This window comes from Vicia villosa, linkage group LG1, assembly GCF_029867415.1.
Source record: "Vicia villosa cultivar HV-30 ecotype Madison, WI linkage group LG1, Vvil1.0, whole genome shotgun sequence".
Lineage (NCBI taxonomy): Eukaryota > Viridiplantae > Streptophyta > Magnoliopsida > Fabales > Fabaceae > Vicia > Vicia villosa.
In genome coordinates this window covers 166,795,789-166,813,011 of record NC_081180.1, presented here as the reverse complement: position 1 = coordinate 166,813,011, position 17,223 = coordinate 166,795,789, and the positions used below count along the sequence as shown (strand labels likewise).

General features: G+C 35.7%; 1 protein-coding gene across 1 annotated transcript; it reads left to right on the top strand.

Moving 5' to 3' along the window:
• Positions 1 to 3,940: 3,940 nt before the first annotated feature.
• LOC131620023 (protein SMALL AUXIN UP-REGULATED RNA 12-like) lies at positions 3,941 to 4,564 on the top strand. The gene has a single exon (XM_058891051.1). The coding sequence runs from the start codon at positions 3,994 to 3,996 to the stop codon at positions 4,363 to 4,365; it is 372 nt and encodes a 123-aa protein (XP_058747034.1). The 5' UTR covers positions 3,941 to 3,993; the 3' UTR covers positions 4,366 to 4,564.
• Positions 4,565 to 17,223: the final 12,659 nt, after the last annotated feature.

Genomic DNA, 17,223 nt, shown 5'->3' with positions numbered 1-17,223 from the left:
TAATTTTTTATACTACTAAGTACTACCTTGCTTGAATGGCTAAAACTCAACCTCACACCTTTTAAGTTATATGTTTTAATTTAAATGTTCTATCCTTTGAATAGAATCTAGTTTTTTTGGGAAAGTAAATTTGTTTCTCAGATGATTTGACTCAGTTTATCATAAATAGACTTATATGTTCACTGTATAAAAATGTCAGTGACAAAGTGTGTGTTTTGGGAAACAAGAAAAAAAAGAAATAGTAAAAAATCAGTGAAATAGAAACTATATATATCAGCTTCTCAAAATTCCGATAAAAAATTGTATTAAACGTGTGACAGCAGTGATAGAGTAGATTATCAAATATAAAATAAACGGCTACTAATTTGATATTAGGCTATAAAGAATAATAAAGAGTACACTAAGCTTAATGTTGCATTATTCTTATGTTTAGGTAGTTGATAGATTAATGTAAGGTTGATGGTGTGTATTGAAGAAGAAATTGCGCATTATAAAGTATTTTAATATTTAAGCAATTAGTAATTTTACTATTTTTTACAATTTCAATAATTTCTATTTTATTTGTTTTATTTATTTAATTTTGTTTTGGATTAAAGGTCCATCAAACCCATTATGATTTCTTTGTTTTTTGATTTTAAAGATTTTTGATATTGTTATAAGGATTATCTCTTAATATAATAAAATCTAAAGTTTTTTTTTTTGATAAATTCTAACTTTATTGATAGATTTTGCACTCACAACCTATATTTTATTTTAAGTTTAACGCTTGCTATTCATTTTAAATTTTCGATTGCGTCATTGACATGACATAATTAGTAACTAACTAGGTTGTTGTGGTAAAGTTAATTATAGGACTCTCCTCTCTTTAAAACCTATAAGCTTGTAAGTAGGGGTGGCAAAACGGGTCGTGGTCCGCCGAGTCAGCCCGCGCACCCGCCAAAAAATAGCGGGTTGGGTTGGGATTTTGGGTCCGCCGCTCGCCAAAGCCCGCCCCGCCAAAACCCGCCGCCCGCCATAGCCCGCCCCGCCAAAGTCGCCGCCTGCCAAAGCCCGCCGCTCCTCCAAAACTCACTCTTTTTTAGTTAATTCTAATAATTCCAATTCTTGATGGTTTATTTTACACATTCATTTGTAAATATATGTAATATTTTTTAAAGTAAAATTTGTTAAAAAGTTGCTTTTATAAAAAATTGTTTTAAAAAAAAGTGAAAAATTTAATTAAAAGGTAAAAAAAAACCTACTAATTTATTAAAAAATGAAAAAAATACAAATAAAGATAGGCGGGCAAACCCGCCGCCCGCCAATCCGCCATCTTGACGGGGCGGGCATGATTTTTATGTCCATTTTCCGCCCCGCTTGTTTTTGGCGGGCTTTAGGCGGGGCGGGCGGCCCGTTTTGCCACCCCTACTTGCAAGCGACAATTATTTTTTAGTGTTCATGAATTTCAACGAAAAATTAGTTTTTTTTTCAATAAGCAAGATATATTGAAGGGAGAACAAAGGGTTCTCCAACTCGATTACAAGAGAAATCTAGAATTACCGACAAAAAAAAATTACCAACCAAATACAATTACAAGAGAAAAGTTATATTCTTGTTTATTCCCGATTGAATAAATTACTTTACATTATTTAAGAATTGATATTAAAGATAATTTATATATAACTCTCATACATTTTAATTCAACATACATTTCAATTCAATTGGACATTTTTTCTAATAGACAAAATAATGAAAGTTCTTACATCCAAAAAGAACAATAACTCGTAACTACAATATAACGCATGATGAATGTCAACCGAGCATTATTGTTACTAATACATTGACAAATATTTATGTGACCAAATTGAATGTAAAGCAAGTTAAATACAATGTATTCTCGTTATTATTTCTATAAAACCGTTAAGAGAAAACATAGGTAGGGAATCAAATCAAAGATAGGGTCAGTGTTTTTTTGAACAGTAAACAACTGTGAGTTCCATTCTCCACTCTGCAACCAAACCTATTATTTTCTTCCATCCCTTTTGCAACCCATAATTTCCTGCAACTTAAAGCATGGAACTTTAAAATCCTACCCCAAATACCCATTTGCAGACATAGCTACAAAGAGTTCTTTACATAATCTACATGCAACATTTTTGTACGAAACAGTACCCTATTTAGTCCTTACTATGATCTTCCCAACATATTCAAATTCAAGATATACATAGTTTTAACACTAAGGGACTATTAAATTCAAATCTCTATGAGTGCATAGAAAAAGCTTATGGAATTGATAGGGACAACACTATTAATGCATTGTACATACAAAAGTTCAGATAAAATTATTTATTTCATCTCCACAACTATACAAAAATGATATCAAAATTATTAATAGCCATGTAACTCCTTGTCCATTTTTTTTTACCTTAAATTAAATTATAAAAATAAATATTACATGCATAGTTTAAACCAGAGTCTACAAGGTCGGGTCGGTAGGTCAACTGATAAGCAGAGTCGTCTCAAGTTTTAGGAAGTCCAGTGTAGGTTAGCTATAGTTTATCTATAGTAAAACAAATCGAGACCCTTTTTAATCACGATTTAATCTGGAAAAAAATTTATGAACCCTATTTACTTATACTTTAACCTTAAATATTTTGAGACCCTATACGGTAGTTCGCCTTACATGCTCTCAAAAAAACGGCTCTGCTGATAAATATTAGCTGAATTAAATGGATGTAAACTGCGACAATTACTGCAACAATTGCAATTAAAGTAGACATCATATATCATTATCATCTTATCCACTTTCTTGCACTAAACATTTTGTCTCAATCTAGTATTAAAACACTTGAGACTCCAAATTTGTCAAAATTGGTCAATTGGTAGAGTCTCTTTCTCTCTAAAAATGTGAAGAAAGTGGTTAATTATATGATAGTGTTATGATCCATTACCCATGTTATGTTTGAAATAAGTGGGATTGCACTTTGCCCAAGAAACTTATCCCATCCCTCTTGCATATCTTATCTTTTTCTCCCTAAAGTTGGTGGGGTCTTCAAAGTTGTGAACTTCGAAATACCACCTCTTAACATTTGCAGAGAAGGACAGAACCCTTACAATACTTCCTAGGAGTCATATTATTAATTCATGAATCACATTATATATATATATATATATATATATATATATATATATATATATATATATATATATATATATATATATATATATATATATATATATAAGATTTTGTTCATGATGTATCTAGAATCATTGCATTGCATGTTGTACGGTTTTGTATCAAAGAACAGTGCAATACTTTAAACTACTTAGCTAACAAACAAGGTCAGAAATTATTAATAATGGGCACACTTGAATAATGTATTTTTCTAAACAATAAAAAAATTTATACTAATTATCATATTTGGTGCAAAGTCTCTATGGCTTGGCTAATGATGGAAAATCTCTATTGATTTTATTAATAATGTAGACAGACTTTCTGTAAATACTCTGATACTCAAGTCGATGAAAACATTTTAAAAAACTAGAGTTCGCACATTTAATGCATACTTTTTAGAGAAATAATCGAATAAATTTCTACTTGTAGATATGTTAAAGGAGTTTTTAATCGGACAGACGATGTATGATTTAAAATTTGACCTATTTATATTGAGAAATCGGTCACTATAGTTAAGTTTCCTTTGAGTCGCATTTTTCTTCAAACCTAAGACATTTTTTTAATAAATTCAAATTTAGTTTAATTTGATAAATATTAAAAGTTGATAATTGAATAGTATATATATTTATTTATTTTGATACTCATAATTTAAAAATGAGTAAAAAAGCATAGGCTACCAATCATGTCAGCCATTTAATGTTTGATCCACACAACTGGATCTTCCCCATGCCACCATTATATAAACCTTATCACTTTCCATCCAAATACTCACTCACTACACTTCTCATCTCTCACACTCTCTTTCCATACACACATCATCATCCAACTAAAACAACACTATGAAGTCAAGATTCTTGAGAGGGTGTATCAACAAATGCAAGAAAATGGGAAGCATAGCAAAAACATGTGCCACTTGTGAAGATATTTGTGAAAGAGGTTTATGGCTATCCCTACATGAGAGTTGCTCTATTCCAAGTGATGTTCCAAAGGGTCACATGGTTGTATATGTTGGTGAGAATCACAAGAGATATGTCATCAAAATTGCATTGCTTCATCATCCACTTTTTAGAGCCTTGTTGGATCAAGCTCAAGAAGAGTATGATTTTAGTACTGATTCAAAACTATGTATTCCTTGTGATGAACATCTTTTTCTCAATGTTCTTCGTTGTGCTGGTTCTCCACAGAATCAAGGGGTGTGTTTGTGTCTCTGATTAATATTAATATCATGATTAATATCATGATATTGACATCAACTAGTTTTTTTTATGATGAGATTCTTCTATTGTTAGCTAACTATCATGATATTCAATGTAGCAATAATATTGATTGATATATGTTGTAAGTAGATCAGGATGTAAGTGATGTAATTCATCAATTCAAGAAGAGAAAGTTCCATTACTATTGTTTATATTCCATATATAATTCAACACCTTAATAAGAAAAATGTTTAAATATGTAAACGGTATGGGCAAGAAGTAAAAAATTAATTTGTCACTGTAAAAAAATTGTTTTTTATTTCTTACCAAAAAACTAATTTTTTTACTTTTGTATATTTTAGTTTGTTTTAATCTTTGTAAATTAATTTATAATAAAATTATAATACATAATATGTCGAATATATAATTTTAACATTTAAATAAACATTATGAAAATCAGTTTTAATATCAGCAGATTTTATAAAAAACTAAAATAAAGTATTAAAGACTCAAAATATAATATAATATATTTGCAATCACTAAATAAAATTGCAGTAATAAAATAAAAAATTAATATAACTATAAAAAAAAATTAAAAACCTTTTGTCTCACCATTACTTCAAAAAGTATATTTATCTCTATTGAGAAAAATGTTTCACTACAATTGGCGGTTCGTACTAAGGAATAGTGTGATAGAAAGTGTCATACTTTTCACTATAGATTTAAAGAATTTCTTTACCCACCTCCCAACCTTCTAGGTCACCTCTAGTGAAAAATTATATATACCCCTGACTTTGGAAATGTATTTCCGAAAAATGCAAGAAAATGCTGTTTTCGGAGATGCATCCCCGAAAGCGCTTTTTTTTTTCAAAATTTGTCTTATTTCGGAAATGCATTTCCGAAAACAGCATTTCGGAAGTGCATTTCCGAAATACTGCGCATTTTACAGATTTAGCAAAACAGCCCCCTCCCCCAATTCATTTACCCTAATCAACTTCAAACTCAACCCCAAAGAGATTTTTTGCAAACCACTTCCAAGGCTACATCAAAGGCTCCAATCACCTTGCAATACTACATTCAAAAGCCTTCCAATCTCTTCAATCGGTAAGTTTTTCGATTTTTAGATCTATGATTCAAATCTCTATTAGGGTGTTTAGAAATTGCAAAAATTATATTGGGGTAGGTTGGTACTGCTATTTAGGTTGTTTAGAATGATTAAATGTAGTTTTGAAGTTTGTTTTTGGGGTCTGCCATAGAAGTTGCAGAAAACTTCTTCGCAGGGGTGTTTCGGAAGTTCATTTCCGAAAACACCTCCATTCCCAGTTTCGGAAATGAACTTCCGAAGTGTATCAGAAATGAAATTTTTTTTAGTTTTTTCTATTGTCTCGCATATTTATTGATTTCAATTGTTTTCAGGAACATGGCAGGCAACCAAGCACGCATCAGACAGGGTAGAGAGACCCAGACTGCGTCGGCTAGACGCGAGCGGGCGGCGCAGTTGGCGTCGACGCAGGAACGGGGGCAGGGCCGGGGACGTGTGCGAGTTCCCGTGCAGATGGACGAGGGTACCTCTGCATCTGGATCGAGGAGTCGTCTGGCTCGGGTATCTTCTTCCCGCCAGCGAGAGGAGGAGGAGGAGGAGGCATTGACATACCACGAGGCGGAGGAGGTACCGGATGTTGACCCTCCACACGGAGAGGAGGAGGAGCACGAGGAGGGCTACCCGGGAGGGCCCAGTGACACTACCTTACTGATTATCTACCACGAGCACGTCGCTTGGCGTATCTGGGAGGGAGAGGTATTTTTTATAATTTGCCCGACTATATTATTTAACCGTTTATAATTTAGCTGTTTATTCAATATTTTCTTAACGGTCTAATTAACATACTTTTTTATTTGTTTTTGTTGTAACAGGAGAGAGAGACTTTGAAAATGGTGAACCACTCCCGAAAGATTTTCAGTCTGTTTAAACTGAATGCTGAGTGGTTTAACGACGCAGTGAGAGCTTCAGGGCTTAGTGGGATGTGCATGACGGGGTATACCACCATCAGCCACGGCATGCAGGGTGCCTTTATGGAGAGGTGGCACAGGGAGACGTCTTCTTTCCACTTACCGATTGGGGAGATGACGATCACCTTGCATGATGTGCAGTGTCTTCTCCACTTGCCGATCAGGGGGGCGCTGTTGGACCACTCCCGGATCCAGAGGATCAAAGTCAGTGAGTGGATGGCGCTCTATTTGGGTATGGAGCCCGAAGTTGCTGACTTTGAGTGCATGACGACAAATGGGCCTCATATCCGGTCCACCATACTGAGCACTTATTTCGAGCACCACCTGGTGGCGGCGGCCGAATCCGAGGAGGCGGACAACGCCCTATTTGTGGAGTATCATCGTGCCTGCGCTCTCTGGTGCTGGTACATGTTTGTGGTAGGCGCTGCACTTTTGTGGACAAGAGTGCAAGGTACGTCGACGTGACCTACCTCCGCTATTTCATGGACTTGACTACCGTTCACCGGTGAAATTGGGGGTCAGCTGTTCTGGCATACCTATACCAAAAGCTGAATGAGGCCTCCAATTGGAGGACTAGGCAATTGACCGGATCCTGTACACTACTTACGGTACGTTTCATTTTAATTGTTTCACATTTATTTATGTTCCGTTTTTATTTTTAATACATTATCGTGTTTGTGTTTCAGAGCTGGAACATCTCCTACTTCTCCCGCATCCACGGCTTCCGCGTTGATCCTGTGTACGAGGACGCCATGCCCAGGGCCGCCAGATACGTTCTCCAGAGGGGGAACAATGCAGTGGGATCATACCGAGGGTACCTCGACCGCACGATGCATGATGACATCACTTGGAGGCCATTCAGCGACTACACTCATGTTGTCCCCTTTGACGGCATATCGTTATATTCCGGCTTGTTGGCATGCGGGACCAACACCATGGTGCGGTATCTCCCTGAGCGGTGCATGCGGCAGTTTGGATATGTGCAGATGATACCCAGGTCACCTTTTGAGGCTGCTCCCGACACAGTGACCCGAGTGCAGCTCACTGGCATATTTGAGGATTGGGAGCGTCATGTGGTCCTGGAGGAGTATCGTCGCATTCGGGTCACCCAGGACTGGCACAGTGTGGAGGGCTATGTCACATGGTTCTATCGGGTGTCACATCCTCTGATGAGACCCGACGCTCCCGGCGCTCCTAGGCCAGCACACGAGGAGATCCTGGAGAACCAGCAGGCCGAGGATGACCACGCCATTGATCTCCTGCCGATCTGCCAGCGGATAGAGATGCTTGGGCGGGACGCGTTGGATCGAGGTATCGTTGATCAGGGCGGTCCAGAGGCAGTCGCCGTGATGGAGAGGATCGTCACTGATGCGGGTCGTGCGGCTGCATACAGGCGACAGAGGAGGTCCCAGGGATAGAGGGTTAGGCATACCCAGTAGGGGTCCGGGTTTATTTTTTTAGTATTCGGATTATATATTTCGCACATTATGACTCGGTCTGTATATATTATTTGAATTTTATTTATTATATTAGTATTTTATGTTGATATGTCGTTTGTTTTGTTCGATTTTTCCGTTTTGTATATATTATACGTTTTGTATATCTTTCGTACGGGACTATTAGAAAAAGCATAAAAAAAATAAATACTTCTGCATAATTCGGAAATGCACTTCCAAATTACACTGAAATCTGAAAAAAGGTGTTTTCGGAAATGCATCTCCGAAAACACCCCCATGAGGTGTTTTCGGAGATGCACTTCCGAAGTCTGAGAAATTTTTTTAAAAAAAAAAAACTACTTCGGAAATGCATTTCCGAAGCAGGGGTAAAGTGGGGTTTTCGCTGGGGTGACCCCATAGGGAGGTAGGTAAAGAAAAATTCTAGATTTATTTTTGAAGTGAAAAATTGGATGGTGTGTCATTTTTTCTCAAGCTTGGATCTGTTAACCGAGCTAAAAAAGAAGTTTGGTGGTTCAATTCCAAACAAAAATATTAGACATTTTGGCGCTAAGTTATTCTTCATGGTTGTTATGTATAATCAAGGGGATAGATGTATTGGAAATAACATTTCACTAGAGTTTGGAGACCCAACCATGAAGAATTCTATTTTTTTTTAAATAATTTTTTTATTTTACATATAATTTTAGGAAATTTCTTTACCCACCTCCTTACTTTCTTGGTCACCCCTGGCGAAATCCCCAAACTGTCCCCTGTTTCGGAAATGCATTTCCGAAGTCATTTATTTTATAAAAAAAATGTGGTTTCGGAAATGTACTTCCGAAAACGTGTTTTTTTTTATGAAAAACACTGACTTCGGAAATGTACATCCGAAATATTGTTTTTTTTTATGAAAAACACTGACTTCGGAAATGTACATCCGAAATATTGTTTTTTTCAAGAAAATAGGTGAATTCGGAAGTGCGTCTCTGAATTCACCTCCCCCCCTTTGAAGAATTCGGAAATGAACTTCCGAAATAAGGTCTGGGACAGAAGAAAAATAACAAACAACAATGATTCGATTTATTTAAATGATGAAGATTACATAGATCACATTACATAAGATTAAAGTTACATATTGTTAAACACAGGTAGGTTAGGATGAGTCAACATTTTGATATCGTCGGCCCCCGATCTTTGAAGTTTCGCATCCAACTCGATCGGACCCTTCGAAGAAAATCAGTCGAAAGTTGTCCACAAAACCGCTAAATCTTCGTCGTTCTTGACCTCGAATGGGGTGAACTCAACGTCTCTGTCGTCATTAAGCGATGGCGAGCGGTACTCAAGCTTGACAATCTTCCGATTTTTCGGATATTGCAATAGCGTGTTGAGCGACGTTATCAATTCCGCAAATGGCGTGTCGCGCGAGAAGCGGAATTGGAACGGCATCGGGTAGCCACTAGCGCCACTTTGACTATCGATAAATCCGAAATAACATTCTTCTCTTCGCGGGACAAACGACACGCCGTTGGATGCCCGTGTAACTTGGCATCCAAGGCATGATTATGAATTCCACAAATGACGCTTAAACGCCACAAATCATCAACCCTCCGAGTCACGCGCAACTTAAACGGACACCCACACTTTCTCGATCCCGTGTCTTCGTGTTTTAACACCCGGTTTGTTAGTACATACCTCCCACCCCTCTCGCAATTCAAAATGACAAAAGCTTTCCGTCTACTATTTCCATTGTCGGACCTTAAAATAACAATGTCAAATCCAAGTTTACTAGCTTCGCTACGAACCTAATCAAGCGATTGTTCACGACAAGCGAAGCTCTGATCAGTTGTAAATTGTTGTCGTACATCTACCGCATCGATCATGGATTTAACGCCGCTAACCGGATCGTTATTAACGTTGACATCTTCTGGAACTACTACGTCATCGTCGACAATATTGTCTGGATGCACCATACCTAACATATGCAAAAATTAGCAAAATTGGCCAAAACTGTTTTTTTTACTGTCAGGCATGATTTCGGAAGTACATTTCCGAAATTTGTTAGGTAACTTATTTCAGAAATGAACTTCCGAACCATCGCAGATTTCATCAATCAATGTAGTGAAATAGGGAATGAAATGAGTGATGTTTACCTCAAATTGTAGCTTTCTATGCTCCCTCTAACGTGATCAACAGTTTGAAACTTGATTTTGAGACGAAAAATGGTTTGATTTTGATGGAAGTTTTGGAGAGGGTTTGGGTTTGTTTTGGAGAAAAATGATGAAATAGTGAAGGAGGGAAAATGGTATATGAACACTTTATTTCGGAAATGAACTTCCGAAATAATACCTGAATGTAAAAAACAACATATTTTTTTAATTTTCATGCATTTCGGAAACGCATCTCCGAAAACACCAATTTTTTGGTGTTTTCGGAGATGCGTTTCCGAAGTCTGAAAAAATCTTAAAAAAATTACTTCGGAGATACATCTCCGAAGTAGGGGCAAATTGGGGTTTCGCTGGGGGTCAGCCCCATAGGGAGGTGGGTTAAAAAAAATTATAATTTTATTATAACATCTATTTTATATACCATAATTTCACAATAACACAAAATGAAACTAAAATATTATATATATATATATATATATATATGCGTGACAAACGGGCATGTTCAGACATAGTTAAGGGCGTGGGTCTAAAATCTTGGTTTGTCCCGCAAAAAATTGAGGGTGAGACGCTGAATGCCCACGGGCTTTGCATCTTTTAGGCTTAAAATTGTAAAATGTTATGTAAATGTATGTGTCCGCAAAAAGCTGCAAAAAACGAGACGGACATATTTGAGGTTGCGAGCCTAAAATATTGGGTCACCCCGCAGAAAAGTGCGGGCAAAACTGACTTTCCCAACAGGCCGAACTCATTTTGCCACCCCTATATATTGTAAGAGATTTTCAAAATATTGTGTTGCAGGTTTGTATTTGTGTAAAAATTATGAATTGGAAGCACTATTTTATTTCTTGTGATTTGATATCCTAGTGGTAAGGTGTTAATATTTTATCACTCAGGTAATGAGTTCGAATCCAAGCTAGGTCATTTTTGAATGAATGTTGTTTTACTATAATTCAAAATGTTCCAAGGCACAACTCGAACTCGCAACCTTTGGGCAAAAAACTTATGCCTCTACCACTGGATCACACATCGCTTGTCAAATATTGTAAACGTTAAGGATATAATGATGGATTAGCTCAGATGCAAAATTTAATTCGAAGGGTGTTTTGCTTCACCAAGTGACATTAATTTCTCTATAAATATAAACACTTGGAAAACAGTAAATACATGAAATACAACTTGTTTTAATCCATTTGCATTCACATTACAACTATTTTAAATCAAATAGAATCTTTATTAATGCATGTGTAAAGTGTAGGAAACCTTTTTTTGTAACTGATTATCAAAAGATAAGCTTTGTGTGTTTGTGAAATTCACATTAAGGCCTTCAAATTATTCTAAAGGAAATTCGTCGTTAATCCCTATTGCACCCAATATATAACAATTAGTTGAGGCGAATTGAACCTAAAGGCTAGTGATAATTCACGCGCTTTGAATTTCATAATGGAATCATCATCAACACATTTTTCTTGTTCAAGTGTTGCGACATCCACCAACAACCACAAATATCCAACAATATTTAAGTTTAATTATTACTTAATCAAATCCAATTTTGTGAAATTGAATAAATAATTTAATGGAGGCAACTTTATTTGTTGGCAATAAAAGATGAAATTCTTGTTTACAACATTGTGTCATACCCCAAAATTTACCCGATACAATTCACATCTTTCCATTTATTAAGGGTGTTAAAAATTAAGAGCCATAGAGTTTAATATACCTATTATCAAACTCGATCTCTTATAAAATTCCCTTATAAATTGGTCAAAATAAAATAAGGGTGTAAATAGCAAAATCTTTCTAAATCCAATTGATACTTGGCCCATTCATAAATTGCCTCTTGGAAAAATAAAGGGGTGTATTTTAAGGAATGGAAAAGTTGGGTTCAATTTGAGTATTAGGCCCATTTAGGTTCTCTAAAGCTTTCTATAAATATTAAATTTTTAACAAATTAGTATTTATTTAAAGTTTTATCAATCTAATTTGATGACTAATTATTAATTGAGGTTTATTTAGCAATTATCATTTTATTAGTTGACCCAAAATAAAAGGGCCTATTCTATTTTTGTTTTAGTAATTATTTTACTAATTACCATTTGTTAATTACTATTGTTTTTTTGTTTTATTATATGTGTTCATTGTTAAGTAAATATGATTATGCAAAGTGGGCTAAGAAATGACATTGGGCCAAAGATCCGGTTACTGGGCCAAGGACGGATCAGGTACAGACCGGGTCAAACCGACCCGGATCCTGTTCACCATCTTCCTCCTCGCAGCAAGTCTTCAGCGCCGTAGCCAATAGTACAAGCCCAAATCTCCATCATTGAGCAAACCCAAGCCCATGGATCCAATCTTCAAACACAATCAAATCTCGGAAATAAGATGATCATAAACAAATCGATTAACAGAATCAAATCCTAACTAAATCGAATCAGTGAATCAAACTTAAATAACACATTTCGTTTTCATTAATTGAAAGAAAATTTACATTGAATGGAATCCGAAAAACAAATCAGATCTCTAAATAAAAAACTAAACCTAATAATCTAATCGAATCTTCCCTAATCTGAATCAAACCCTAACTATAAATTGAAAAGAAATTAGATGAAGAAGGGGATTTTTTTGGGAGGGGGTCGAAGAAATTCTGGAAATCGAAGCGCCGCGAACACGAAGACGGATCATCTTCATCTTCGATTAAACCTGCAAGACGAAGAAGAAGGGGATTAGACAAAGCGAATCAAGATCGAGAAGGAATAACAGAGAGATTCACGACAAGAGGTAAGCCTCGGACTTAGCTTTAGGATTTGATTCTTTTTACGTTTGATGCTTGAATAGGTTTGTGGGCGTATGCGGTTCTGGAAAAAGGTGTTTTCGGAAATGCATCTCCGAAAACACCCCCATGAGGTGTTTTCGGAGATGCACTTCCGAAGTCTGAGAAATTTTTAAAAAAAAAAAAAACTACTTCGGAAATGCATTTCCGAAGCAGGGGTAAAGTGGGGTTTTCGCTGGGGTGACCCCATAGGGAGGTAGGTAAAGAAAAATTCTAGATTTATTTTTGAAGTGAAAAATTGGATGGTGTGTCATTTTTTCTCAAGCTTGGATCTGTTAACCGAGCTAAAAAAGAAGTTTGGTGGTTCAATTCCAAACAAAAATATTAGACATTTTGGCGCTAAGTTATTCTTCATGGTTGTTATGTATAATCAAGGGGATAGATGTATTGGAAATAACATTTCACTAGAGTTTGGAGACCCAACCATGAAGAATTCTATTTTTTTTTAAATAATTTTTTTATTTTACATATAATTTTAGGAAATTTCTTTACCCACCTCCTTACTTTCTTGGTCACCCCTGGCGAAATCCCCAAACTGTCCCCTGTTTCGGAAATGCATTTCCGAAGTCATTTATTTTATAAAAAAAAATGTGGTTTCGGAAATGTACTTCCGAAAACGTGTTTTTTTTTTATGAAAAACACTGACTTCGGAAATGTACATCCGAAATATTGTTTTTTTCAAGAAAATAGGTGAATTCGGAAGTGCGTCTCTGAATTCACCTCCCCCCCTTTGAAGAATTCGGAAATGAACTTCCGAAATAAGGTCTGGGACAGAAGAAAAATAACAAACAACAATGATTCGATTTATTTAAATGATGAAGATTACATAGATCACATTACATAAGATTAAAGTTACATATTGTTAAACACAGGTAGGTTAGGATGAGTCAACATTTTGATATCGTCGGCCCCCGATCTTTGAAGTTTCGCATCCAACTCGATCGGACCCTTCGAAGAAAATCGGTCGAAAGTTGTCCACAAAACCGCTAAATCTTCGTCGTTCTTGACCTCGAATGGGGTGAACTCAACGTCTCTGTCGTCATTAAGCGATGGCGAGCGGTACTCAGGCTTGACAATCTTCCGATTTTTCGGATATTGCAATAGCGTGTTGAGCGACGTTATCAATTCCGCAAACGGCGTGTCGCGCGAGAAGCGGAATTGGAACGGCATCGGGTAGCCACTAGCGCCACTTTGACTATCGATAAATCCGAAATAACATTCTTCTCTTCGCGGGACAAACGACACGCCGTTGGATGCCCGTGTAACTTGGCATCCAAGGCATGATTATGAATTCCACAAATGACGCTTAAACGCCACAAATCATCAACCCTCCGAGTCACGCGCAACTTAAACGGACACCCACACTTTCTCGATCCCGTGTCTTCGTGTTTTAACACCCGGTTTGTTAGTACATACCTCCCACCCCTCTCGCAATTCAAAATGACAAAAGCTTTCCGTCTACTATTTCCATTGTCGGACCTTAAAATAACAATGTCAAATCCAAGTTTACTAGCTTCGCTACGAACCTAATCAAGCGATTGTTCACGACAAGCGAAGCTCTGATCAGTTGTAAATTGTTGTCGTACATCTACCGCATCGATCATGGATTTAACGCCGCTAACCGGATCGTTATTAACGTTGACATCTTCTGGAACTACTACGTCATCGTCGACAATATTGTCTGGATGCACCATACCTAACATATGCAAAAATTAGCAAAATTGGCCAAAACTGTTTTTTTTACTGTCAGGCATGATTTCGGAAGTACATTTCCGAAATTTGTTAGGTAACTTATTTCAGAAATGAACTTCCGAACCATCGCAGATTTCATCAATCAATGTAGTGAAATAGGGAATGAAATGAGTGATGTTTACCTCAAATTGTAGCTTTCTATGCTCCCTCTAACGTGATCAACAGTTTGAAACTTGATTTTGAGACGAAAAATGGTTTGATTTTGATGGAAGTTTTGGAGAGGGTTTGAGTTTGTTTTGGAGAAAAATGATGAAATAGTGAAGGAGGGAAAATGGTATATGAACACTTTATTTCGGAAATGAACTTCCGAAATAATACCTGAATGTAAAAAACAACATATTTTTTTAATTTTCATGCATTTCGGAAATGCATCTCCGAAAACACCAATTTTTTGGTGTTTTCGGAGATGCGTTTCCGAAGTCTGAAAAAATCTTAAAAAAATTACTTCGGAGATACATCTCCGAAGTAGGGGCAAATTGGGGTTTCGCTGGGGGTCAGCCCCATAGGGAGGTGGGTTAAAAAAAATTATAATTTTATTATAACATCTATTTTATATACCATAATTTCACAATAACACAAAATGAAACTAAAATATTATATATATATATATATATATATATATATATATATATGTATATATATATATATGTATATATATATATATATATGTATATATATATATATATATATATATATATATATATATATATATATATATATATATATGCGTGACAAACGGGCATGTTCAGACATAGTTAAGGGTGTGGGTCTAAAATCTTGGTTTGTCCCGCAAAAAATTGAGGGTGAGACGCTGAATGCCCACGGGCTTTGCATCTTTTAGGCTTAAAATTGTAAAATGTTATGTAAATGTATGTGTCCGCAAAAAGCTGCAAAAAACGAGACGGACATATTTGAGGTTGCGAGCCTAAAATATTGGGTCACCCCGCAGAAAAGTGCGGTCAAAACTGACTTTCCCAACAGGCCGAACTCATTTTGCCACCCCTATATATTGTAAGAGATTTTCAAAATATTGTGTTGCAGGTTTGTATTTGTGTAAAAATTATGAATTGGAAGCACTATTTTATTTCTTGTGATTTGATATCCTAGTGGTAAGGTGTTAATATTTTATCACTCAGGTAATGAGTTCGAATCCAAGCTAGGTCATTTTTGAATGAATGTTGTTTTACTATAATTCAAAATGTTCCAAGGCACAACTCGAACTCGCAACCTTTGGGCAAAAAACTTATGCCTCTACCACTGGATCACACATCGCTTGTCAAATATTGTAAACGTTAAGGATATAATGATGGATTAGCTCAGATGCAAAATTTAATTCGAAGGGTGTTTTGCTTCACCAAGTGACATTAATTTCTCTATAAATATAAACACTTGGGAAACAGTAAATACATGAAATACAACTTGTTTTAATCCATTTGCATTCACATTACAACTATTTTAAATCAAATAGAATCTTTATTAATGCATGTGTAAAGTGTAGGAAACCTTTTTTTGTAACTGATTATCAAAAGATAAGCTTTGTGTGTTTGTGAAATTCACATTAAGGCCTTCAAATTATTCTAAAGGAAAATCGTCGTTAATCCCTATTGCACCCAATATATAACAATTAGTTGAGGCGAATTGAACCTAAAGGCTAGTGATAATTCACGCGCTTTGAATTTCATAATGGAATCATCATCAACACATTTTTCTTGTTCAAGTGTTGCGACATCCACCAACAACCACAAATATCCAACAATATTTAAGTTTAATTATTACTTAATCAAATCCAATTTTGTGAAATTGAATAAATAATTTAATGGAGGCAACTTTATTTGTTGGCAATAAAAGATGAAATTCTTGTTTACAACATTGTGTCATACCCCAAAATTTACCCGATACAATTCACATCTTTCCATTTATTAAGGGTGTTAAAAATTAAGAGCCATAGAGTTTAATATACCTATTATCAAACTCGATCTCTTATAAAATTCCCTTATAAATTGGTCAAAATAAAATAAGGGTGTAAATAGCAAAATCTTTCTAAATCCAATTGATACTTGGCCCATTCATAAATTGCCTCTTGGAAAAATAAAGGGGTGTATTTTAAGGAATGGAAAAGTTGGGTTCAATTTGAGTATTAGGCCCATTTAGGTTCTCTAAAGCTTTCTATAAATATTAAATTTTTAACAAATTAGTATTTATTTAAAGTTTTATCAATCTAATTTGATGACTAATTATTAATTGAGGTTTATTTAGCAATTATCATTTTATTAGTTGACCCAAAATAAAAGGGCCTATTCTATTTTTGTTTTAGTAATTATTTTACTAATTACCATTTGTTAATTACTATTGTTTTTTTGTTTTATTATATGTGTTCATTGTTAAGTAAATATGATTATGCAAAGTGGGCTAAGAAATGACATTGGGCCAAAGATCCGGTTACTGGGCCAAGGACGGATCAGGTACAGACCGGGTCAAACCGACCCGGATCCTGTTCACCATCTTCCTCCTCGCAGCAAGTCTTCAGCGCCGTAGCCAATAGTACAAGCCCAAATCTCCATCATTGAGCAAACCCAAGCCCATGGATCCAATCTTCAAACACAATCAAATCTCGGAAATAAGATGATCATAAACAAATCGATTAACAGAATCAAATCCTAACTAAATCGAATCAGTGAATCAA